Here is a 26,791-nt window from a genome sequence, read left to right on the forward strand (position 1 = left end):
GTCTACACTGTTTAACATTTATGAGACATAAATGAACATGAACATATATGAGAGCAATCAATCATGAAAAACACTTTCATGACAGGGGAATTTGTAAATGTTAGCAAACCAACTATAGTGACACCGTACCTTTTGAGGCCTTTTTTACCACATCAATTCCAAAAAATGTTGCAAAATGTAAATAAAGACAGAGTAAAATGATTTGAAAGTCTACTAAATATGATATTTGATTGAATTATTCATTCAGCACAACAGAGGACTGTCAGGCGTCTGTTTTTAGGTTTTTGTATGGGTGTATATCATTGTGCCGCCCCATAGAACACAATGATAAATGCTAAAGCAAAAACCAAGCACTGCTGCATTGGAGGGAAAGTGAAACTATGTCACCATCAGTGGGGAGGAATGGAACTAAACTTTGCATACTAATCTACAAATATAATGGGGTGAATTTCTAATGTTTATTTGATCAACTCATTCAAAGTTTCAGATTACTGTTTGTATGAAGTATGATTTTCCAATGTCTTTCTTTTACAAGTTAGTGCTATTTTGAAATCAATTATTCTGCTCTGAGAAAAGCTGCACTGAGATCATGAAAAAAACATTTAGAAAACTTTTCTAAAATTGCATTTCTTATATATTAAACACCTATATGTTGATACAATCTATGAAGACCGTGTAAGGATTTGTAAATTTATTTTTCATTACACTTGTTCAAATAAATCCATATGAAAAATCAAGCGTTTTAGAGAGCAAGCTTGTAAACTGTCAGTTTAAGATAATTAAATCAAACTGATAACAATAATGAATGCATGGAATTAAATGGTTTAAATGAATTGTATTAATGAACTGTAGACTCCAGGGGTTGAAACAGTCACAGTTGTGGAACAGAACTAGTTGAACAAAACCATGTACACGTACTAGAAAATACTTTAATACCTGTGTGCATTTGTTCAGTGCTCAAAGTTTATCACAGCTCTTGGTACCATCACATGAGCAGTTGCTCCAGGTTGGTTATGAGTCATTTGGTTGACATGGAGATGAAATTTATATTTGCACAGTAACTGATACTCTGATACGCTGCAAATTTTTTACCTTTTAGATGTCAGTCTGTTGATTTAACCTGATATACAGAGTAGTTTCCTCATTATGTAATGAGAAATGTTGTTCTTTTTTCCCACAACGTTATAATCGATGAGTGTCAGATTTGTGGTTCTTAGGTTTTTGTATGGGCGTATATCTTTGTGTCCCCCAGCCCATCACTATAACAAACACTGACACAAAAACCTGTCATGCAGCAAACAGTGAGTGGACCTATTCCACCAACAGAAGGTGAGTAACAAAACTACAATTGATAATTACTCAACAATGAATTAGCTTCTTTGTTTGTTTGTTTTTCCATTTATTGGGATTCTATTTAAGTCTATTTATTTTCTTTAACATTTGATTTTCAGTAACTTCTTAAAAGGGCTCTATATTTCTCATGTTTAGAATTTATCAAAATCTCTTCATTTTCAATGGTTTATTTAAATTAAAATAGGGATTATTAAAAGTGTAAACTGAAGTGCAAATTAAATCACCTAACTATCAAAAGTTTGTATTCAGTATCTAGTATTTCAGTTTAAACTACTGTATACTGGAGGCTGAAATTGATATAAATCCTGCACAGAGTTATGTCTTTCTTCAGAATTAATTTACTTAACTGAAAAACATCTGACTCTATGTTAACAGATATGAATTGAGTTGAGTACAGTAACTTCTCAATAAAGATGCTGGAACACAAATGTCCACAGCAATTAAATAATCCTAACTAAATAAGAATCAATGAAATAATTCATAATAACATGCAATTATTCATCAGATACACAGTACAGGTTGAATTTAAGTATGACTCACTGGAAAATAGGTAATTAAATAAATAAAATCATGGAGGCAAATCTATTAATTACAAAAAGAAGTGAGTTGAATAAAAGATGGTTGAAAGTGAAATTTGCATTGACTCCTCCTCTCACTGTTTAAGTAAATTCTAAGATAGAAATATTGAAATAATTTTTTTATCAATTGAATGGGATTTTGCCGTCTTACTTACTTATGAAGAGAGAAAAATGTTCACCACAAGAAAATCATCATTAAATTGATGTTGTGCCTACATTTATTTTCATTGAAATCCATGTTTTATATTAGAGGAAAAAATGCTAAACACAAAATAATACTTATGAACTCTTCGGATTCAGTATTTGGTGTCAGGTTCCAAATCAATGTAGGAAACAACATTACTCACTGATCACATGAAATTGTATTGTTCCAATTGTTCGTGGCTACAGGCTGTTTAGTGCTTTCTGTCAGCATGCAGAAAATACATTTAAATGTTAGAATGAATGATAATAATGGGTGCCAGTGAATTCCTCATAAGTATTTCCTGATGTCCTGTGAAAGGCCATTTCTGTGGGAAGAATTAAAAACACAGCACATCCTTGTCTGCCCTCTAGAGTTTTAAAGCAGAGACTGCAACGTTTTCAACTTCAACAAGCTGTTTAGAGATGGTTACATGTGAACATCTGCAATATATTAATTTCCACGCTTTGCAGAAGCAGGTTCTGTTTGGTATCACTGCTTAGACCACTATTCATTTGTTAGCAGACGTGTTGTAAATCTGTTTGATAGTTTGGCTAAAGTGAAGTCAATAAAATAAAGATGGATGAGGCGAACATTTGCATTGACTCCTCACAGTATTTGGATAGATTATTACCCAAAAATGTTTTATTTTTTTATGAACACACTCATCGTCACGATGAGAGAAAATTGTCATCATGAGAGAATAATTATGAAAGGGATGCTGTGCTTAATATTCTCTTTTTTAAACATACCAATTATTTTAAAATTAAGGTCAAATATAAGTAACACAGAAACTCTTTTGATCCCGCATTTGGTGTCTGATTCCAAATTGATTTAGGAACAATAATTTTATTAAAATTACAAAATTGGAAAGTTATTTTCAACCAGTTGAACAGGACTCGTCCAAATTGTTAGTTTTTGTTAGTTGTTGAAAATAAAGTGCAGCAGTACGTTTTTCCCTTTAATTATTTTCTAATTCGTCCTGTGCCGGGACCTTTCTGCATAAAGAATTAAGAAACACCATCTATCCTTGTCTGCCCACTGCAGTTTTGAAGGAGGGACTGCAGCTTTTTACAGTTTGAATAAACTGTGGCTTCAAATGAGGAGAGACGGGTGCATGTGAAGCTCTGAAATATCATCAGTGATCAGGGATACATTTGAGCACTGATGGGACAACAAATAAGAAAATCTTTGAAAAAGTATAGCTCAGTGAAGAGGATTTATGGACGATTTTGAGTATGCCATCATGGTTTTGAGACACAATTAGTTGTGATGTGACATTTTTTTATAAGAGCAGGTGTTTGTTCAAAGTGGTTGTGCTTTTGTGTTTTCCTTTTATTTTCTTGCTCTTTATTGACCATGATTTACAAAGAAAACTTGTTATATGTGTATTCTTCCGAGGCTCTACCGTAACAATGACAATTTAACAATTTATTACTTGATTACCTTTATGTAAGTTGTCTCACTAGTGTCCATGTCTGGTGTCCTCGCTCAAAATGAAACATAATGATAATGTAAATTCTTCACATCATCACAGTGAAAAACCTCTGAAGAAAATGGATCATAATCATTCTTTTAAAAGAAGAAATATCAATAAGTGACACAGGAAAAATGTGCCATATGGATAAGATATTTACATGCAATCGGGCCTCTTTAAACACTCTTGGCATGGTCTGCAGGTAATGTCACATGACTACTACCAATAATGACGACAGTAAGAGGGAAAATAAATTCAGTGAAGTTTAATTAGATAAACAATGAGCAGTGTTTCACTGGTGTTCATATTTATCGTGTGGCTCAGTTAGATTATTTTGTAAGTGGTTGTTACACAATTGCTGTCTTAATTTATGTTCACCTTTATACGTGGCTGTATCTTGATGGTTCCTCAGTATTTGTGCAGGTCTGTTGGTGGTTTGTAACACTGTGGGGCTGCGCACACAGTAATAAACAGCTGTGTCCTCAGGCTGCAGATTCTGTCCTGTTATTGTCACTGTTGCTGCAGAAGTGTCTCTGCTGTCACTGAACTTATTCTTCAGAGCATTATTTTGATAGAAGCTTCCTGCACCCCACCGATGCAAAATCCACTCCAGTGCTTTTCCTTCACGCTGTCTGATCCATCCTGTTGCGTAGCTGTTATCAGTCAAAGAATAACCAGAGACCCGACAGGTGATGGTCAAAGACTGTCCAGGCTGCACAACCTCTGATTCTGGCTGGATGAGATCAATACTGTGGACACCTGTGGAAACACAAATCAACATTACCTCCATCATTCATGTGAATATTCAGTGTTTCTGATGTGATTATTAGTGGGAATCCACTGAAAGCTCCTCACAGGATCCAGCTGCCAGCAGCAGTATCAGAGTTAAAGAGAACATGGTTGATGCTGAAGCTGAACTGATGTGAACTCTGCTGTCCTCTCACTGACACACAGAGACACGCTTCCTTTTAAGCAATCTTTATTTGCATTAAATTTTCCACTTGGCAGAAAATTTTACATATCATTGGGCGTTTGTCATCAAGTCAGTAAAGTGCAGGGTTCAGAGAGAAAGTGAGTTAAAACCAGATTGTGACCCTTGCAGTTAACTTTTCTCTCAATGTTTCTTATTTTAAGAGATAATCACCAAGTTTAAAATGTATGCATGTCTGAGAAACAAGATTTAGGAGCTAAAAAACACTGACAAATAGCTTGAGACGTTTCTATAACTTGAACTTTTTTCACAATCTGATGATGTTGTTCAAAAAATAGAACTAGTACTACAAGAGATCTAATCTTTCTCCATTTAGAACATAATACAAAATAAACAGCAGTTTCTTCAGGATTCTGGTGATTGTCTTGAATATAAGATTGTGAACAAAGAAATTTACACATGAAGTTGCAGTGTTTGCAAATGTAGCTGTGAAACAGTTGTTACAAGTAGAAAGCTGACACACTGACTTCGAGTGTTTCACTAATGGTAACTGGAACATTAGTTTACACATACTTGTTTTCTCTAATGTGCAATGAATTCAGAAACCATTAGAAATGTTGAACACGCTGACAAACACCCTGACAAAGTGCTTTGTAAAGTACAACCAAAATCACAGAGCTCTTCTTTTATCCATTGCAGTGTCTTTGTTTGTTGCTTCAAAGAGTAGTTGCTTCATTGAATGTGTGTCATAAAAACTGCCACAGATCAAATGATGAAGTGTTTTCTCTTCACAATTTATCAAGAGCACAGAAATAAGTTTTGCAGGATTTTGTACAGCTGTTGAAATGAGTTCAGTCACAGTAATAAACAGCAGAACCTCTAGTCTGCAGACAGCTCATCTGCAGATCTGCTGTTTGCTGTTGTTTCTGGAGATGGTAAACCGGCCTTGAACTGACTGAGAGTAGTGTTTGTTGCTACCACCATAATCAATAGCAGCAACCCATTTCAGTCCTTTTCCAGGAGCCTGTCTGATTCAGTGCAGGTAGTGGTTACTGAATGTAAATCCAGAGGTTGAACAGGTCAGTGTGAGGGACTCTGCGGGACTTTTAAGCAGTCATATGACTTTCCTGTGCTCGTCTGTTTGTCGGTTGTATACCTGTGGACATAAAAGTATGACCCAGATGTATATTCTTCTTCAAAGTTTTACAAATACATTTAGAAAGTTAACATCCATTATTATATAAAGTCACCAACATAAACGTTCATATTCACATTCACGTGTGTTACTGTGTACTTCTGAGTATTTGTGCAGGCCTGTGAGTGGTTTGTATTACTGTGGGTCAGTAACGTGCACAGTAATAAACAGCTGTGTCCTCAGGCTGCATATTATTTCCTGTTAATTTCACTGAGCTGTCAGCTGTCAGGGTGTAGTAAAGGAACTTATCCTTTAGAGCATTGCTTTGATAAAAGTCACCTCCACCTCGCCGCTGAAAAATCCACTCCATTGGTTTTCCTTCACGCTGTCTGATCCAACCTGTTGCATAGCTGTTAGAAGTCAAAGAATAACCAGAGACCCGACAGGTGATGGTCAAAGTCTGTCCAGGCTGCACAACCTTTGATTCTGGCTGGATGAGATCAATACTGTGGACACCTGTGGAAACACAAATCAACATTACCTCCATCATTCATGTGAATATTCAGTGTTTCTGATGTGATTATTAGTGTGAATCCACTGAAAGCTCCTCACAGGATCCAGCTGCCAGCAGCAGTATCAGAGTTAAAGAGAACATGGTTGATGCTGAAGCTGAACTGATGTGAACTCTGCTGTCCTCTCACTGACACACAGAGACACACTTCCTTTTAAGCAGTTTTTATTTGCATATTGTTGAATGTGTTCTTTCAAAATTTGCATTTATTTCATTGTGGTTATACATAAAAATAAGTTTTATTTTTCATTGAAAAGCTCAGACATAAAGGGAAAATCTTGATTGTTATTTGAATAAACCGGTAACACGGCTATACTTAGATTTACTTTGGAAATTTTCATGGGATCTCAAAAAGTTGCTGCTGATGAATAACAAATAAATACTGTATGAGCTAATAAGTATTAAAAAAAATATTAGTAAAAATTATCATTGTCATAATAAGCCACGACAAAATCTTAAGAAAACAGACAAATAATTTGAATTCATGTATTTGATTGGTTCTCTGAAAAATACTTAGTAGTCACTTCGCTACCTTTGTTTTAGTTGCATTAAATGCAGGTTAACTGGAGAAAATGTCTTCACTTTGCAGTACAGAGGGACTTACTTTCCTCCACAGCTGACCACGGGATCAGAAGAGATGGGCCACAGACTGTTGACAGCGAATCAGTAAACCTGAAAAGCTCCATTTCTATTTCTCTGTCAGCATTGGATTCATTCCTCTGATATAAGAGCCAGAGGAGGAGGAGAGTTTATCCTGAAACTGTCACTATAAAGGCTGATGTAAAGGATATAACCTGGGCATGATTGGTGGGAATTCTACACAGGAATGTGAATTTCCATTTTCCACACCACACAGGCTCTACCCATAAAAATGTGTGTATTTGCTAAGAGGAGGAAATTTCACCACAAAGATCCAAAGACATGAGAATAAAAAGCAGCTTCTTCATATTGATTTTGAATTGTCAGGTAAATTCTGACATGATGCTTTTGCAGTCATTTCTAATGATCTAATGAGCATAAACCATGGACACTGATTGTCCTCCAGTGTTCGTAACAGCAACTTTAGTCATCACCCCAAATCCTTAATCATGTGTAATAGTTTAATAACTTGGATGAAGTCTTTAGCTTTCATTGCAGTGGAAAAAACTGATGCCCGTCCGAATTGATCAATTAAATTAGTTTCTGTTTATACATTTATTCATTTTGTCTCGGAAATCTGGCCACTTTCTGCAATTTCCTAAAAACCAGCAATGGCATATAATAAATTCTTATTCTATCCTTAGCCTTTAAAGCACTGTGGGTTTTGTACAGCTGTTCAAATGACTTCAGTTCACTATGAACAGAATAATAAACAGCAGAATCTTCACTGTTCATCAGCAGATGCTGCTGCTGTTTGCTGTTGTCTCTCCAGATGGTAAACTGAGAGTAGAACTTAAATTTAAAAACAAGCTTTAATGTCAAAACTTTAAGCTTGTTTATTATGATATTCGGCCATTATTTCTTGTTCACATTTAACCTTTATACATTTCTTTGCGAGTTTTATTATTTCACTATCATTCTCATTTATCGCCATTTTGAAATGTAATGTTAATTTGAAATATAATATGTGGAAATCTTCGTTAACACGCTCTAGTGGTGAGAAAAGCCAGATAAGATCATATTGCTTCTTGCTATCCTTTGAGGTTTTTGTTCAGCTCCTCCTCTGTCTTCAGTCACTGTGTCTCTACGAGCACAGAAGTAAACAGCAGAATCTTCTGCTGTCAGGCTCCTGATCTCCAGGTACTGAGTGCTGCTGGGCTCATTTTCAGTCATGTGGAAACGGCTTTGAAAGGAACTGGCATAGCTAGCAGAATTTGAACCAGTGTTCATCCACCCGATCCACTCCAGAGCTCTCCCTGGTCTCTGTCGTATCCAGCCGATATCGTATTCTGTCATGCTGTAACCAGAAATTACACATGACATCTTCACTGTGTCTCCAGGTCTTTTGACCTCAGATGGAGACTGGTCCAGTTTGATCTGACTCCAGACTCCTGGAAGAAAACAAAACCTGACCATCATTCATCAAAAATCACTTGATGAACATTTCAAAAAGAATTAAAAAGTGACAGATTTTCTCACCATGTACAGAAAGTAGAAATAATAAACTCCACATAATTCTATTGTCCATTCTGTTAGTCTGCTGTGAAGTTCTGTCAAACTGATGTGAAAAGCATGAAGAAAACTTTTCTCAGTGTTCTGCCATGAATTGTGTAGGTGTTGACTGTGGTTTCTTTATAAAGAGGGAGATTTGCATAGACCTCCCTCTGCAAAGTCTAAGAGACGATGTGACACAATAATCAGCAGCGCCAAACTGTGGAGGAAACACCGAAATGTTTTTAAGCCAATTTCACAAAAGACACACAAGGAAAGTAACAAAGTTTCATGTTCAACAACAATATCCTCAAGATAGTTTTCCAGTGAGTTTTCAGTAATTTCTTCGTGTATTTTTCATTTGTTTATTTAAGCCTATATCTCTCCTTGATTTCCACTTTTGTGTTGAAATTGCTGACTCTTTAGTCACTTCTCGTTCAGTCACTTCAGTTATTTTTTCAGGTCTTTCTGTTGGTTCTGTTGCTTTGGAAGAATGAGAATAACCAGAGACTGGACTGATGTTGGTACACTGTCCAGAACATGTTCTTCTAGGTTTTTGTTCTCTTCTTTAGTTCATATGAAAACTCAAGTTAAAAACAATTTAATTGTATCCACAAAGCAAACAATACTATCTGAAGCTGTAGTTTACAAGCTCACAAATGAGTTTTTATGATTAACTGAAGGTTGAAATAGGCTGTAAATATCAAGTCTGTTTAAGATAATTAAAACTAAAAAGGTTTCAGACTCAGGTTTTTCAAAAACACTGAATGCCTCAAATGAAAAAAACAAAAACATGGAGAATGCTGAATTAATTATGCAAGTTGAAGTTTATATTTATATTTATTTTTAATTGAAAACAACTTGCATGGAGTGGTTTGTCAGAATATTTGACTGTATATAGGGGAGTGTCACAGTGACAGCTGCAGTGTTTTGTGTACAGCTCTGTAGCTTCCTGTATCAATGTGGCCTTCGAGCACAATAATAAACTGCAGAGTCTTCGGTCATCAAGCTGTTCATCTGCAGATACACTTGATCCTTGTTGTTGTCTCTTGAAATTGTGAAACGATTTTTGACAGAAGTGGAATAAGCTTTAGTGCTTCCACTGGGAGCAGAAATGTGGGCAACCCACTCCAGTCCTTTTCCTTCAGCTTGTCTGATCCAGCTGATATGAGCGTTATCATCAGATATTCCTGCATATGTACAGGTCAGTTTGTGGGATTCTCCAGGCATTTTAACCACTGGTTCAGACTCAGTCAGAGTCTGACTGCAAACACCTGAGAGAAAAGCAGTGTGATCAGTGCAGAACCAAACAGAAAACTAGTAAACAGAGCAGTGCAGAAGTGTGATATTCACCAGAAACTGTTGAGAGCAGGAGAAACGTTACACATCCAGTTAAAGTCATCGTGGAAATGTGTCGTACGTCTGTCTGGTAGTTTGGCTGAAGTGAGTTGAATAAAAGATGGTTGAGAGTGAAATTTGCATTGACTCCTCCTCTCACTGTTTAAGGAAATTCTGAGAAAGAAAATGAAAATAGTTTTTATTAATTGAAGGGATTTTGCCGTCTTACTTACTTATGATGAGAGAAAAATGTTCAAAATGAGAAAATCATCATTAAATGGATGTTGTGTATAATATTTTCTTATTGAAATCCGTGTTTTATATTAGAGGAAAATATGCAAACACAAAATAATACTTATGAAGTCTTCAGATTCAGTATTTGGTGTCAGGTTCCAAATCAATGTAGGAAACAACATTACTCACTGATCACATGAAATTGTATTGTTCCAATTGTTCGTGGCTACAGACTGCAGCCGTTTAGTGCTTTCTGTCAGCATGCAGAAAATACATTTAAATGTTAGAATGAATTAAAATAATGGGTGCCAGTGAATTCCTCATAAGTATTTCCTGATGTCCTGTGAAAGGCCATTTCTGTGGGAAGAATTAAAAACACAGCACATCCTTTTCTGCCCTCTAGAGTTTTAAAGCAGGGACTGCAACTTTTTCAACTTCAACAAGCTGTTTAGAGATGGTTACATGTGAACATCTGCAATATATTAATTTCCCTGCTTTTCAGAAGCAGGTTCTGTTTGGTATCACTGCTTAGACCAATATTCATTTGTTAGCAGACATCAGAGCTGAGGTCGCTTCAGGAGAAGGTGAATCTCTACACTGACTTGTTGCAGAAAAGCAACCATCTGCCTATCTGAATACAATAAATAATTATATAAATTACTGTTTTTATTATTATAATGATAAGAATAAGATAAATTCACATATACTCTGACTCAACCTGAGGCACAGCTGCAGTCAGTCTGTGAGGAAAAAACACACAGAAACCTCACATGTGTAGCTTAAAGATTGTCAAAGTGGCCCCACTGAGTCTGATCAGATGATATCAAAACTCTATGTTTCAAACTGAAATCACTGTTTACGCCATCAGTCTTGTGACTATTCACTGTTTCTAATGTGTTTATTTGTGAAAATCTTCTGAGAGCTCTTCAAAGGATTCTGCCACTAGCAGCAAGATCAGAGGAACAGGGAATAAAGTCGATGCTTAAGCTGAGTCAAGTTCTTCTTCTTTTGCTGTTGAACTCTGCAGCTTTTTTTTGCATGCAAGTAAAATGAATTGGATGAACCTTCATCTATTTTCTCTGACAAATAAGAACAATGAAAAGAAGTTGTTTAATACAGAATTCAAGTCAGAAAAAATGTAAGAAAAGTACACTGATAATAATTTTTGCCTTTGATTCAGTATTAAAAATCAGAAGCTCTGCAGCTCAGTGATGAAACGCACTGATGAAATGTAAAATTAGATTCACTCTTCAGTCATCCTCATCTTCTTAAACTGATATACACATAATTTATGGTAAACCTCCAAGCTTTAGACTTCAAAATCACCTTTTACAAATGAATAGAATAATCAAAGTCATAGTTTAATCTGTAGTTAGTCTTCAGCTCTCAGGATTTCATGATCATTCATTAAATATGAATCAACTGATCTGCTGTAATTGTGTGATTAAACAGAGGAGAGGTAGGCTGTAAGTCAGAAAGTGAACCTATGATACATTTCTTTATACAGTGTTAAACCATCTTATAGTGACCTACAATAACATGCAGCGTTAACATTAGCTAAATCAACAAAGAAGACTATTGTAAATGTTATACTTGCTCTACAATCCACAAATACATTTGAATAATCTGCATGATGTGAGTTAGATAATCTTTTATCACTGAGCACAAATAGTGTTACTAAGGTCTGTAGATGTTTTGTATCACCGTGGCTCTGTCCCACAGTAATGAACAGCTGTGTCCTCAGGCTGCAGAATGGGTCCTGTTATTCTCACTGTTCTGAACTTGTTCTTGAGAGCATAATTTTGGGTTTAGCCTCCTCCTCCTCACTGATTAAAGATCCACTCCACTGGTTTTTCATCCTGCTGTCTGATCCAACTTGTTGCACAGCTCTCATCAGTCAGAGAATAAATATTCAAAAAATTACTGAAATCATTGTTAGTTTTACATTATTGACCATAAAACTTGCTTTCATCTTCCTTTTTGTAGTAATATTGCAAATGTAAAGACAAATTTGAAGGTCATAACCACGGAGCAGGATGTGTGGGGATTGTGGACATAAATGGGAATTTTCATTTGAAGAAAATGAGTGCAGCTCTCTGAGAGAGTGAACTGAAAGCAGATTAGAAATGATAGATAATCAGGTAATGGATATTTTTTATATGTATCAACATGCTTTTGCAAGAGTTGACAAAGTACAGATGCCACTGAGAACACATTGCCACTTGTTGTGTTTGAAGGTTTTTGTTCAGCTCCTCCTCTGTCTTCAGTCACTGTGTCTCTACGGGCACAGAAGTAAACAGCAGAATCTTCTGCTGTCAGGCTCCTGATCTCCAGGTACTGAGTGCTGCTGGGCACATTTTCAGTCATGTGGAAACGGCTTTGAAAGGAACTGGCATAGCTAGCAGAATTTGAACCAGTGTCCATCCGCCCGATCCACTCCAGAGCTCTCCCTGGTCTCTGTCGTATCCAGTGGATGTTGTAGCTTGTCATGCTGTAACCAGAAATTACACATGACATCTTCACTGTGTCTCCAGGTCTTTTGACCTCAGATGGAGACTGGTCCAGTTTGATCTGACTCCAGACTCCTGGAAGAAAACAGAACATTATCATCACCCATAAAAATCACTTGATGAATATTTAAAAAAGAATTAAAAAGCGACAGATTTTCTCACCATGTACAGAAAGTAGAAATAATAAACTCCACATAATTCTATTGTCCATTCTGTTAGTCTGCTGTGAAGTTCTGTCAAACTGATGTGAAAAGCATGAAGAAAACTTTTCTCAGTGTTCTGCCATGAATTGTGTAGGTGTTGACTGTGGTTTCTTTATAAAGAGGGAGATTTGCATAGACCTCCCTCTGCAAAGTCCAAGAGACGATGTGACGCAATAATCAGCGTCAGCGCCAAACTGTGGAGGAAACACTGAAATGTTTTTAAGCCAATTTCACAAAAGACACACAAGGAAAGTAACAAAGTTTCATGTTCAACAACAATATCCTCAAGATAGTTTTCCAGTGAGTTTTCATTCATTTATTCGTGTATTTTGTATTAGTTTATTTAAGCCTATATCTCTCCTTGATTTCCACTTTTGTGTTGAAATTGCTGACTCTTTAGTCACTTCTCCTTCGGTCACCAGTTATTTTTTCAGGTCTTTCTGTTGGTTCTGTTGCTTTGGAAGAATGAGAATAACCAGAGACTGGACTGATGTTGGTACACTGTCCAGAACATGTTCTTCTAGGTTTTTTTCTCTTCTTTAGTTCATATGAAAACTCAAATGAAAACAATTTAATTGTATCCACAAAGCAAACAATACTATCTGAAGCTGTAGTTTTATGAGCTCATTAATTAGTTTTTATGATGAAATGAAGGTTGAAATAGGCTTTAAATATCAAGTCTGTTTAAGATAATTAAAACTAAAAAGGTTTCAGACTCAGGTTTTTTAAAAACACTGAATGCCTCAAATGAAAAAAACAAAAACATGGAGAATGCTGAATTAATTATGCAAATTTTAGTTTTATATAGTTTTATATTTAGTTGAAATTTGTATTAATTCTCATATTTTATTGTGGTTTTGTTCATTCATTCTCTTTTGGGAGAAGTTTTCTTTTTTCATTAAATTTCATAAAGAATTTTAAGGTTTGACTTTGATTATGTGTTTAGATTGTTCTGTTTGATTATGGGACCAAAGAAATAGATATTTTATCCATTATTATTTTTTAGTGTCACAAAAAGAGACAAGAAACTCTGGAGAAAATGGCACACAATGATTTCAAACAGAATGTTGAAGTATTTGCAAACAGCTTGCATGAAGTGGTTTGTCAGAATATTTGACTGTATATAGGGGAGTGTCACAGTGACAGCTGCAGTGTTTTGTGTACAGCTCTGTAGCTTCCTGTATCAATGTGGCCTTCGAGCACAATAATAAACAGCAGAGTCTTCAGTCATCAAGCTGTTCATCTGCAGATACACTTGATCCTTGTTGTTGTCTCTTGAAATGGTGAAACGATTCTTGACAGAAGTGGAATAAGCTTTAGTGCTTCCACTGGGAGCAGAAATGTGGGCAGCCCACTCCAGTCCTTTTCCTTCAGCTTGTCTGATCCAGCTGATATAAGCGTCACTATCAGATATTCCTGCATATGTACAGGTCAGTTTGTGGGATTCTCCAGGCATTTTAACCACTGGTTCAGACTCAGTCAGAGTCTGACTGCAAACACCTGAGAGAAAAGCAGTGTGATCAGTGCAGAACCAAACAGAAAACTAGTAAACAGAGCAGTGCAGAAGTGTGATATTCACCAGAAACTGTTGAGAGCAGGAGAAACGTTACACATCCAGTTAAAGTCATCGTGGAAATGTGTTGTATGTCCGTCTGGTAGTTTGGCTGAAGTGAGTTGAATAAAAGATGGTTGGGAGTGAAATTTGCATTGACTCCTCCTCTCACTGTTTATGGAAATTTTGAGAAAAAAAATGTATATAGTTTTTATTAATTGAAGGGATTTTGCCGTCTTACTTACTTATGAAGAGAGAAAAATGTTCAAAATGAGAAAATCATCATTAAATGGATGTTGTGTCTAATATTTTCTTATTGAAATCCGTGTTTTTTATTAGAGGAAATAATGCCAAACACAAAATAATACTTATGAAGTCTTCAGATTCAGTATTTGGTGTCAGGTTCCAAATCAATGTAGGAAACAACATTACTCACTGATCACATGAAATTGTATTGTTCAAATTGTTTGTGGCTACAGGCTGCAGCCGTTTAGTGCTTTCTGTCAGCATGCAGAAAATACATTTAAATGTTAGAATGAATTAAAATAATGGGTGCCAGTGAATTCCTCATAAGTATTTCCTGATGTCCTGTGAAAGGCCATTTCTGTGGGAAGAATTAAAAACACAGCACATCCTTTTCTGCGTTTTGTGATGAGGTGTGCAGCGTGACTTTTTCTTTTACCTTGTTGTTTTTGTTTTAATGATTTTTGCTGTGAAAAGTAATCCTATTTCTCATGTGCTTTTTTCATATTCTGTATGACCTTTAATGTAACAGGATTTTGTACAGCTGTTCATTCAGCTTCAGTCACTGTGGGTGTCGAGCACAATAATAAACAGCAGAATCTTCAGTCTTCAGACTGCTCATCTGCAGATACAGCTGCTCTCTGCTGTTGTCTCTGGAGATGGTAAACCGGCCTTGAACTGACTGAGAGTATCTGATTCTATCACTATCATATTCAATACTTGCGACCCACTCCAGTCCTTTTCCAGGAGCTTGTCTGATCCAGGCCATCCAGGAGCTGCTGAATGAGACTCCAGAGGCTGTACAAGTCAGTCTGTGTGAGCTTCCAGGGTTTTTAACCGCTGGTTCAGACTCAGTCAGAGTCTGACCATCAACACCTGTCAATACAAAGAAAAATAAGAAAACACAATACATCACCATGATAACTTTGCATCTTCCCTTAAGCTGGTAACTTAAGGTAAAAGTCTTTACCTGCCCAACAGAGGATTATAAACAGCATTCCTACTCTACAGTCCATCCTGTTCAACTACAGTATGTGTCCACTGTTCTCTATCATTCTGTGTTTAGTTGGTTAAATAAAAGTGGAAGTTTTGCATAAACTCCTCCTCACAGGGAGGAGAAAGCTGGACTCGAATAACTGATATAATCACTTGATGGACATCTGCAAAAGGATTAAGAAAGTGACAGATTTTCTCATCATGTATTGAAAGTACAAAAAATCACATTTTAATTGTTCAATTCTGTGTGAATCTAAAAACACACAAAAAACGTTTTGATTGTTCAGCACGGAAAGTGTATAGACCTCCCTCTTGCACTCTTCAAAGTGGCACCACTGAGTCTGATCAGATGATATCAAAACTCTATGTTTCAAACTGAAATCACTGTTTACGCCATCAGTCTTGTGACTATACACTGTTTCTAATGTGTTTATTTGTGCAAATCTTCTGAGAGCTCATCAAATGAATCCGCCACTAGCAGCAAGATCAGAGGAACAGGGAATAAAGTCGATGCTTAAGCTGAGTCAAGTTCTTCTTCTTTTGCTGTTGAACTCTTCAACTTTTTTTTGCATGCAAGTAAAATTAATTGGATAAACCTTCATCTATTTTCTCTGACAAATAAGAACAATGAAAAAAAACTTGTTTAATATAAAACTCAAGTCAGAAAAAATTTAAGAAAAGTACACTGATAATGATTTCTGTCTTTGATTCATCCAGTTAAAGTCATCGTGGAAATGTGTTGTACGTCCGTCTGGTAGTTCGGCTGAAGTGAGTTGAATAAAAGATGGTTCAAAGTGAAATTTGCATTGACTCCTTCTCTCACTGTTTAAGGAAATTCTGAGAAAAAAAAATGTAAATAGTTTTTATTAATTGAAGGGATTTTGCCGTCTTACTTACTTATGAAGAGAGAAAAATGTTCAAAATGAGAAAATCATCATTAAATGGATGGTGTGTCTAATATTTTCTTATTGAAATCCATGTTTTATATTAGAGGGAAATATGCCAAACACAAAATAATACTTATGAAATCTTCAGATTCAGTATTTGGTGTCAGGTTCCAAATCAATGTAGGAAACAACATTACTCACTGATCACATGAAATTGTATTGTTCAAATTGTTCGTGGCTGCAGGCTGCAGCCGTTTAGTGCTTTCTGTCAGCATGCAGAAAATACATTTAATTGTTAGAATGAATGGAAAATAATGGGTGCCAGTGAATTCCTCATAAGTATTTCCTGATGTCCTGTGAAAGGCCATTTCTGTGGGAAGAATTAAAAACACAGCACATCCTTGTCTGCCCTCTAGAGTTTTAAAGCAGGGACTGCAACTTTTTCAACTTTAACAAGCTGTTTAGAGATGGTTACATGTGAACATCTGCAATATATTAATTTCCCTGCTTTTCAGAAGCAGGTTCTGTTTGATATCACTGCTTAGACCAATATTCATTTGTTAGCAGACATAAGAACTGATGTCGCTTCAGGAGAAGGTGAATCTCTACACTGACTTGTTGTAGAAAAGCAACCATCTGCCTCTCTGAATACAATAAATAATTATATAAATTACTGTTTTTATTATTATAATGATAAGAATAAGATAAATTCACATATACTCTGATTCAACCTGAGGCACAGCTGCAGTCAGTCTGTGAGGAAAAAACACACAGAAACCTCACATGTGTAGCTTAAAGATTGTCAAAGTGGCACCACTGAGTCTGATCAGATGATATCAAAACTCTGTGTTTCAAACTGAAATCACTGTTTACGCCATCAGTCTTGTGACTATTCACTGTTTCTAATGTGTTTACTTGTGAAAATCTTCTGAGAGCTCTTCAAATGAATCCGCCACTAGCAGCAAGATCAGAGGAACAGGGAATAAAGTCGATGCTTAAGCTGAGTCAAGTTCTTCTTCTTTTGCTGTTGAACTCTGCAGCTTTTTTTTGCATGCAAGTAAAATGAATTGGATGAACCTTCATCTATTTTCTCTGACAAATAAGAATCATGAAAATAACTGGTTTTATATAGAATTCAAGTCAGAAAAAATGTAAGAAAAGTACACTGATAATGATTTTTGTCTTTGATTCAGTATTAAAAATCAGAAGCTCTGCAGCTCAGTGATGAAACACACTGATGAAATGTAAAATTAGATTCACTCTTCCGTCATCCTCATCTTATTAAACTCATATACACATCATTTTTGGTTAGCTTCCAAGCTTTAGACTTCAAAATCACCTTTTACAAATGAATAGAATAATCAAAGTCATAGTTTAATCTGTAGTTAGTTTTCAGCTCTCAGGATTTCATGATCATTCATTAAATATGAATCAACTGATCTGCTGTAATTATGTGATTAAACAGAGGAGAGGTAGGCTGTAAGTCAGAAAGTGAACCTATGATACATTTCTTAGTACAGTGTTAAACCATCTTATAGTGACCTACAATAACATGCAGCGTTAACATTAGCTAAATCAACAAAGAAGACTATTGTAAATGTTATACTTGCTCTACAATCCACAAATACATTTGAATAATCTGCATGATGTGAGTTAGATAATCTTCTATCACTGAGCACAAATAGTGTTACTAAGGTCTGTAGATGTTTTGTATCACCGTGGCTCTGTCCCACAGTAATGAACAGCTGTGTCCTCAGGCTGCAGAATGGGTCCTGTTATTCTCACTGTTCTGAACTTGTTCTTGAGAGCATAATTTTGGGTTTAGCCTCCTCCTCCTCACTGATTAAAGATCCACTCCACTGGTTTTTCATCCTGCTGTCTGATCCAACTTGTTGCACAGCTCTCATCAGTCACAGAATAAATATTAAAAATATGACTGATATCATTGTTAGTTTTACATTATTGACCATAAAACTTGCTTTCATCTTCCTTTTTGTAGTAATATTGCAACTGCAAAGACAAATTTGAAGGTCATAACCACGGAGCAGGATGTGTGGGGATTGTGGACATAAATGGGAATTTTCATGTGAAGAAAATGAGTGCAGCTCTCTGAGAGAGTGACCTGAAAGCAGATTAGAAATGATAGATAATCAGGTAATGGATATTTTTTTATATGTATCAACATTCTTTTGGAATAGTTGACAAAGTACAGATGCCACTGAGAACACATTGCCACTTGTTGTGTTTGAAGGTTTTTGTTCAGCTCCTCCTCTGTCTTCAGTCACTGTGCTTTGTCGAGCACAGAAGTAAACAGCAGAATCTTCTGCTGTCAGGCTCCTGATCTCCAGGTACTGAGTGCTGCTGGGCACATTTTCAGTCATGTGGAAACGGCTTTGAAAGGAACTGGCATAGCTAGCAGAATTTGAACCAGTGCTCATCCATCCGATCCACTCCAGAGCTCTCCCTGGTCTCTGTCGTATCCAGCCCATATTGTAGCTTGTCATGCTGTAACCAGAAATTACACATGACATCTTCACTGTGTCTCCAGGTCTTTTGACCTCAGATGGAGACTGGTCCAGTTTGATCTGACTCCAGACTCCTGGAAGAAAACAAAACCTGACCATCATTCATCAAAAATCACTTGACGAATATTTCAAAAAGAATTAAAAAGTGACAGATTTTCTCACCATGTACAGAAAGTAGAAATAATAAACTCCACATAATTCTATTGTCCATTCTGTTAGTCTGCTGTGAAGTTCTGTCAAACTGATGTGAAAAGCATGAAGAAAACTTTTCTCAGTGTTCTGCCATGAATTGTGTAGGTGTTGACTGTGGTTTCTTTATAAAGAGGGAGATTTGCATAGACCTCCCTCTGCGAAGTCTAAGAGACGATGTGAGGCAATAATCAGCAGCGTCAAACTGTGGAGGAAACACTGAAATGTTTTTAAGCCAATTTCACAAAAGACACACAAGGAAAGTAACAAAGTTTCATGTTCAACAACAATATCCTCAAGATAATTTTCCAGTGAGTTTTAATTCATTTCTTCGTGTATTTTTCATTTGTTTATTTAAGCCTATATCTCTCTTTGATTTCCACTTTTTTGTTGAAATTCCTGACTCTTTAGTCACTTCTCCTTCGGTCACTTCAGTTATTTTTTCAGGTCTTTCAGTTGGTTCTGTTGCTTTGGAAGAATGAGAATAACCAGAGACTGGACTGATGTTGGTACACTGTCCAGAACATGTTCTTCTAGGTTTTTTTCTCTTCTTTAGTTCATATGAAAACTCAAATTCAAACTATTTAATTGTATCCACAAAGCAAACAATACTATCTGAAGTTGTAGTTTTATATAATTAAAACTAAAAAGGTTTCAGACTCGGGTTTTTTTGCAAGTTTTATATTTAATAATTTTTTTTATTAATTCTAATTTTTCATTGTAGTTTCATTCATTCTCTTTTGGGAGAAGTTTTCTTTTTTCATTAAATTTCATGAAGAATTTTAAAGTTTGACTTTCATTATGTGTTTAGATTGTTCTGTTTGATTATGGGGCCAAAGAAATGGATATTTATCCATTATTATTATTTAGTGTCACAAAAAGAGGCAAGAAACTCTGGAGAAAATGGCACACAATGATTTCAAACAGAATGTTTAAGTATTTGAAAACAACTTGCATGAAGTGGTTTGTCAGAATATTTGACTGTATATAGGGGAGTGTCACAGTGACAGCTGCAGTGTTTTGTGTACAGCTCTGTAGCTTCCTGTATCAATGTATCAACCCACTCCAGTCCTTTTCCTTCAGCTTGTCTGATCCAGCTGATATAAGCGTCACTATCAGATATTCCTGCATATGTACAGGTCAGTTTGTGGGATTCTCCAGGCATTTTAACCACTGGTTCAGACTCAGTCAGAGTCTGACTGCAAACACCTGAGAGAAAAGCAGTGTGATCAGTGCAGAACCAAACAGAAAACTAGTAAACAGAGCAGTGCAGAAGTGTGATATTCACCAGAAACTGTTGAGAGCAGGAGAAACGTTACACATCCAGATAAAGTCATCGTGGAAATGTGTCGTACGTCCGTCTGGTAGTTTGGCTGAAGTGAGTTGACTAAAAGATGGTTGAGAGTGAAATTTGCATTGACTCCTCCTCTCACTGTTTAAGGAAATTCTGAGAAAAAAAATGTAAATAGTTTTTATCAATTGAAGGGATTTTGCCGTCTTACTTACTTATGAAGAGAGAAAAATGTTCAAAATGAGAAAATCATCATTAAATGAATGTTGTGTATAATATTTTCTTATTGAAATCCATTTTTTAAATTAGAGGAAATAATGCCAAACACAAAATAATACTTATGAAGTCTTCAGATTCAGTATTTGGTGTCAGGTTCCAAATCAATGTAGAAAACAACATTACTCACTGATCACATGAAATTGTATTGTTCCAATTGTTCGTGGCTACAGGCTGCAGCCGTTTAGTGCTTTCTGTCAGCATGCAGAAAATACATTTAAATGTTAGAATGAATGAAAAATAATGGGTGCCAGTGAATTCCTCATAAGTATTTCCTGATGTCCTGTGAAAGGCCATTTCTGTGGGAAGAATTAAAAACACAGCACATCCTTTTTCTGTGTTTTGTGATGAGGTGTGCAGCGAGAGTTTTTCTTTTACCTTGTTGTTTCTGTTTTAATGATTTTTGTTGTGAAAAGTAATCCTATTTCTCACGTAGCTTTTTCCATATTCTGTATGACCTTTAATGTAACAGGATTTTGTACAGCTGTTCATTCAGCTTCAGTCACTGTGGGTCTCGAGCACAATAATAAACAGCAGAATCTTCAGTCTTCAGACTGCTCATCTGCAGATACAGCTGCTCTCTGCTGTTGTCTCTGGAGATGGTAAACCGGCCTTGAACTGACTGAGAGTATCTGATTCTGGCACTATCATATTCAATAGTTGCGACCCACTCCAGTCCTTTTCCAGGAGCCTGTCTCACCCAGCCCATCCAGTAGCTGCTGAATGTGAATCCAGAGGCTGTACAGGTCAGTCTGTGTGAGCTTCCAGGGTTTTTAACCACTGATTCAGACTCAGTCAGAGTCTGACCATCAACACCTGTCAGGACAAAGAAAAAGATACATTTTGTATGCTGCTGTTGTTCTAAGATTGTTCAACTAAAATAAAGAAAATATTCTCTTGCTTTAAGCTGGTGGACATTTTCAGTGAAACTCTTTACCTGCCCAGCAGATGGTTATGACCAGAATCACTGTTCCATATTCCATCTTGTTAAACTACAGTATGTGTCCACTGTTCTCTGTCCTGCTGTTTTTAGTCGGTTAAATATAAGTGGAAGTTTTGCATGAACTCCACCTCTCAGGGAGGAGGAACTTGAAATCCAGACAACTGGTAAACCTGAAGATTTTATGTAGTCAGTGCTCTGAGTTATATATGTTTATAACATATTTCTGCTTCTGCTCAGCACAGTGTTATTGTGAAGTAGGTTTTGAGTAACCTTTATTTGCATATCAATGATTACCTGTCATAAAGAAAAATAAAAGCAACTGTCCTGTACAACAGTCCATCATTTAAAGGATGTGTTTGTCATCCTGCCTCAGGTGGTATAAGCATTGGAAGGTACTGAAGATTTGCATTGACTCCTCTCATAAAGAGAATATAAAAAAAAGGTATCATGGGTTAAAACTGGAGGACAGGTAGTACAGGAATATCCGACAAGTTAGTAAATTTAAAGATCACGCTTTAATGTGTGAAAAAGTATTTCGCAAAGGACAGTGTCTAAATTCTTATCATTTGATTTATACATGCTCATCTTAGTGAGAAAGGCCTTTTCCTTACCATATATTGTCAAACTATTCTACAAATAAAAATGTTAGGTGAAAGATGACACGTGCATATGTGTGTTTTGCCTGAGTCCATCTGACAAATGAGGATTTATCTGATCTCAGTTTTTTACACTAATTGTAGTCTCCTCCACTCATTTTTGATGACCGGTCATTTTTGACCAGGAACACCAAGAGTGTACAAAAGCTGAATAAAACACTCACAAAACTATGCATATCAGTACAATTTATTTTGTGTGTTTGAAATCTCTTTGTGGCCAAAGTCATGGAATCTTACGATCAAATTAACTACATTTTTCAGAGATAAAACTTTTAAGTCGGTCAAATTTGACCAGAGCACAACATGAGGGTGAAGGAGAGGACTCTACAGTGACTTCATTGAAGTTAGCTTTATTTTAAGTCAGCTTTGTGAATCATAATTTTCTATCTGGTCACCTGGAAACATGAAAAAGATGTCATCGCTGAGTAAAAATGTCTCATAACTCAAAGCTCTTGATGTAGTCTGATGGTAAAATGGTAATGATAAGAATTTAAGTAATAACATCAACAAAAATAATAATAATAATAATTGTAATGACAACAGTAATGATTTAGTGTATTTCAACTGAATATATTTGGCACTGTCTTTGTTAACATTGATTAAATATGTGTTTAAGTTTCATTATATGTGCAAGTGTGTTCGTGGTTGTTTTATAATAATACACATAATGTTTTATTCATATCCACATGTTTACATTTGACTATCTTGCTGGCTCATCAGTATTTGTGCAGGTCTGTAATGTTTTGTATCACTGTGGCTCGATAACGTGCACAGTAATAAACAGCTGTGTCCTCAGGCTGCAGATTCTGTCCTGTTATTGTCACTGTTGCTGCAGAAGTGTCTCTGCTGCCACTGAACTTGTTCTTCAGAGCGTTATTTTGGGCTAAGCTTCCTGATGCCCACATAGTAAAAATCCACTCCAGTCCTTTTCCTTCACGCTGTCTGATCCATCCTGTTCCGTAGCTGCCATCAGTCAAAGAATAACCAGAGACCCGACAGGTGATGGTCAAAGTCTGTCCAGGCTGCACAACCTTTGATTCTGGCTGGATGAGATCAATACTGTGGACACCTGTGGAAACACAAATCAACATTACCTCCATCATTCATGTGAATATTCAGTGTTTCTGATGTGATTATTAGTGGGAATCCACTGAAAGCTCCTCACAGGATCCAGCTGCCAGCAGCAGTATCAGAGTTAAAGAGAACATGGTTGATGCTGAAGCTGAACTGATGTGAACTCTGCTGTCCTCTCACTGACACACAGAGACACGCTTCCTTTTAAGCAATCTTTATTTGCATATTGTTGAATATGTTTTTTTTAATAATTTGCATTAATTTCATCGTGATTCTAAAATAAGTTTGATTTTTCATTGAAAAGCTCAGACATAAATGAAAATCTTGATTGTTATTTGAATAAATCGGTAACACGGCTATAATTAGATTTAATTTGCAAATTTTCATGGAAACTCAAAAGTTAGTTGCTGCTGATGTATAACAAATAAATGCTGTATGAGATAGAATATTTTAGAATAAAAATAAGTATTTGTAAATATTGCCAGCATCATAATAAGCCCACTAAACCATCTTAAGAAAGCAGACAAATGATTTCAATTCATATATTTAATTGTACATTGTTGTTGCTATCTTTGTTTTACCTAAAATTTATTTATTAAGAGGAGGAAAATTCACCACAAAGATTAAGGAACATAAGAATAAAGAGCATCTCCATCAGATTATTATGAATCATCAATTAATTTCTGACATGATGCTGTAGCAGTCATTTCTAATATAAGAATAAAACATTGACACTAACTGCCCTCTAGTGTTCAGAACAGCACTTTAGTTCTCACTGAAAATGTATAATTCTATATGTATTCATTCCATAACATGAATGTAGTAATTGGCTTTCATGTGAAAAAGTGATGCATGCAAGAATATTTTAATTAAATTAGCTTCTCTTTTTATATTTATTCATTTTGTGTAATGATCTGCCTCAGAGAAACTTTCTGCTATTTCCTTAACACCAGCATTGACATAGATGTGATACATTCTTATATTGTCGTCAGGGCACAGAGAGATTTTGTACAGCTGTTCAATTGACTTCAGTCACTGTGGCTCTCGGGCACAATAATAAACAGCAGAATCTTCAGTCTTCAGACTGCTCATCTGCAGATACAGCTGCTGTTTGCTGTTGTCTCTGGAGATGGTAAACCGGCCTTGGACTGACTGAGAGTAGTATTTGCTACTGCCACCATCAGTGGCAACCCACTCCAGTCCTTTTCCAGGAGCCTGTCTCATCCAGCCCATCCAGTAGCTGCTGAGTGTAAATCCAGAGGCTGTACAGGTCAGTCTGTGTGAGCTTCCAGGGTTTTTAACCACTGATTCAGACTCAGTCAGAGTCTGACCATCAACACCTGTCAGGACAAAGAAAAAGATACACTTTGTATGCTGCTGTGGTTCTAAGATTGTTAAACTAAAAGAAATGAAATACTCTCTTGCTGGTGGACATTTTTCAGTGAAACTCTTTACCTGCCCAGCAGATGGTTATGACCAGAATCACTGTTCCATATTCCATCTTGTTAAACTACAGTATGTGTCCACTGTTCTCTGTCCTTCTGTTTTTAGGCGGTTAAATATAAGTGGAAGTTTTACATGAACTCCACCTCTCAGGGAGGAGGAACTTGAAAACCAGACAACTGGTAAACCTGAAGATTTAATGTAGTCAGCGCTCTGAGTTATATATGTTTATAACATATTTCTGCTTCTGCTCAGCACAGTGTTATTGTGAAGATTATTCTAAACTGAAATGTTTGATGCGTTAAAAATCAAAATGAGAATATATTGGTGTGAAGATGTTACTACTTATGAAGCATAAAAGATAAATACTTATATAGATTGTTATGTATAATATATATTTTTGTAGTTATTAATATGTCACAATTAAGTCATACATCTTGGACAATAAAAAATAAAGCATTTTTTTACTGTGTGTGACATCACATAACAAACACACACTAACACACACACACATTTATTGACACCAGATTATAAAGAAAAAACAGGTTTATGTTTATAAATGAAGGCTTGATAGTTAATTGTGTACATCTGTTGGGCTGCTATGTTTATTTTTACATGTCTCCAAAGCAGTTCTGGTAATTTTAGGGAAAAAAGTGTTTAATATGGAGGCTTTGATGTGGTTCATTGTATTTTCTAACCACGTAAATTTGTCTTTTTACAAAAAAACATTTTTGGTTGTGACACACACTAAATAAATGTTTACTTCTCTCTTTGTTGTCTGTTCATAATTCAAATTAATTTTAATTTCCGAGCCTGACATGCTTCAATTACTGGTGAATGATCTTCTTCTGAAGCCCACTTACAACAAGGTGTACAACAAAATGTCAGCTAAAGATACTCCTCTGAAACATTCATATGAAACTTTTGCAGGTACAACTGTGCAACTACGTTCAGTCACTGCGAACCTCGACTACAGTAAGAAACAGCAGAATCTTCAGTCTTCCAGACTCAGTCTCTCTACAAGTTCAAACCACCTTATTAATAAATATCTTCTACTTTTCATTCAGTTTTCTGTCTGCTTGCTGGGTCCATTGTGACAGTGTCAACGTTTTTGGTTTAGTCTGGTGGTAAAATGGGAATAATATTAACAATTTAAATTATGTTAATGTTAAAAAATAACAATTTAGTATTTTTCAATTGAATACACATGAGGCACCACATTTGTTAACATTCATGATAAATATGTCTCTGGTTAAGTCACATCATATGTGCAGGTATGTTTGTGGTTGCTGTACAAGGATGGACATCCTGTGTTCATTCATATCCACATGTTTACATTTGACTATCTTGCTGGCTCATCAGTATTTGTGCAGGTCTGTAATGTTTTGTATCACTGTGGATCTAACACGTGCACAGTAATAAACAGCTGTGTCCTCAGGCTGCAGATTCTGTCCTGTTATTGTTACTGTTGCTGCAGAAGTGTCTCTGCTGCCACTGAACTTGTTCTTCAGAGCATTATTTTGGGCTAAGCTTCCATCATACCACATAGTAAAAATCCAATCCAGTGCTTTTCCTTCACGCTGTCTGATCCAAGCTGTTGCGTAGCTGCTAGAAGTCAAAGAATAACCAGAGACCCGACAGGTGATGGTCAAAGTCTGTCCAGGCTGCACAACCTTTGATTCTGGCTGGATGAGATCAATACTCTGGACACCTGTGGAAACACAAATCAACATTACCTCCATCATTCATGTGAATATTCAGTGTTTCTGATGTGATTATTAGTGTGAATCCACTGAAAGCTCCTCACAGGATCCAGCTGCCAGCAGCAGTATCAGAGCTAAAGAGAACATGGTTGATGCTGAAGCTGAACTGATGTGAACTCTGCTGTCCTCTCACTGACACACAGAGACACGCTTCCTTTTCAGCAGTCTTTATTTGCATATTGTTGAATATGTTTTTTTTAATAATTTGCATTTATTTCATCGGGGTTATCCTTAAGATAAGTTTTATTTTTCATTGAAAAGCTCAGACATGAAGTGAAAATCTTGATTGTTATTTGAATAAATCGGTAACAC

General features: G+C 36.1%; 1 protein-coding gene across 1 annotated transcript in view; it reads right to left on the reverse strand.

Moving 5' to 3' along the window:
- LOC142371908 (immunoglobulin gamma-1 heavy chain-like) overlaps positions 1-21,611 on the reverse strand; it is a 72,551-nt gene extending 50,940 nt beyond the window's left edge. The window contains exons 1-2 of the mRNA XM_075454648.1: positions 21,538-21,611; positions 21,114-21,416 (exon numbers count right to left, since the gene is read on the reverse strand). Coding sequence (XP_075310763.1) covers positions 21,114-21,416; positions 21,538-21,583 — 349 coding nt within the window. The 5' untranslated portion in view covers positions 21,584-21,611. The remainder of the gene's footprint in view (positions 1-21,113; positions 21,417-21,537) is intronic.
- Positions 21,612-26,791: the final 5,180 nt, after the last annotated feature.

This window comes from Odontesthes bonariensis, chromosome 21 (assembly GCF_027942865.1).
Source record: "Odontesthes bonariensis isolate fOdoBon6 chromosome 21, fOdoBon6.hap1, whole genome shotgun sequence".
NCBI classification, from domain to species: Eukaryota; Metazoa; Chordata; class Actinopteri; order Atheriniformes; family Atherinopsidae; genus Odontesthes; species Odontesthes bonariensis.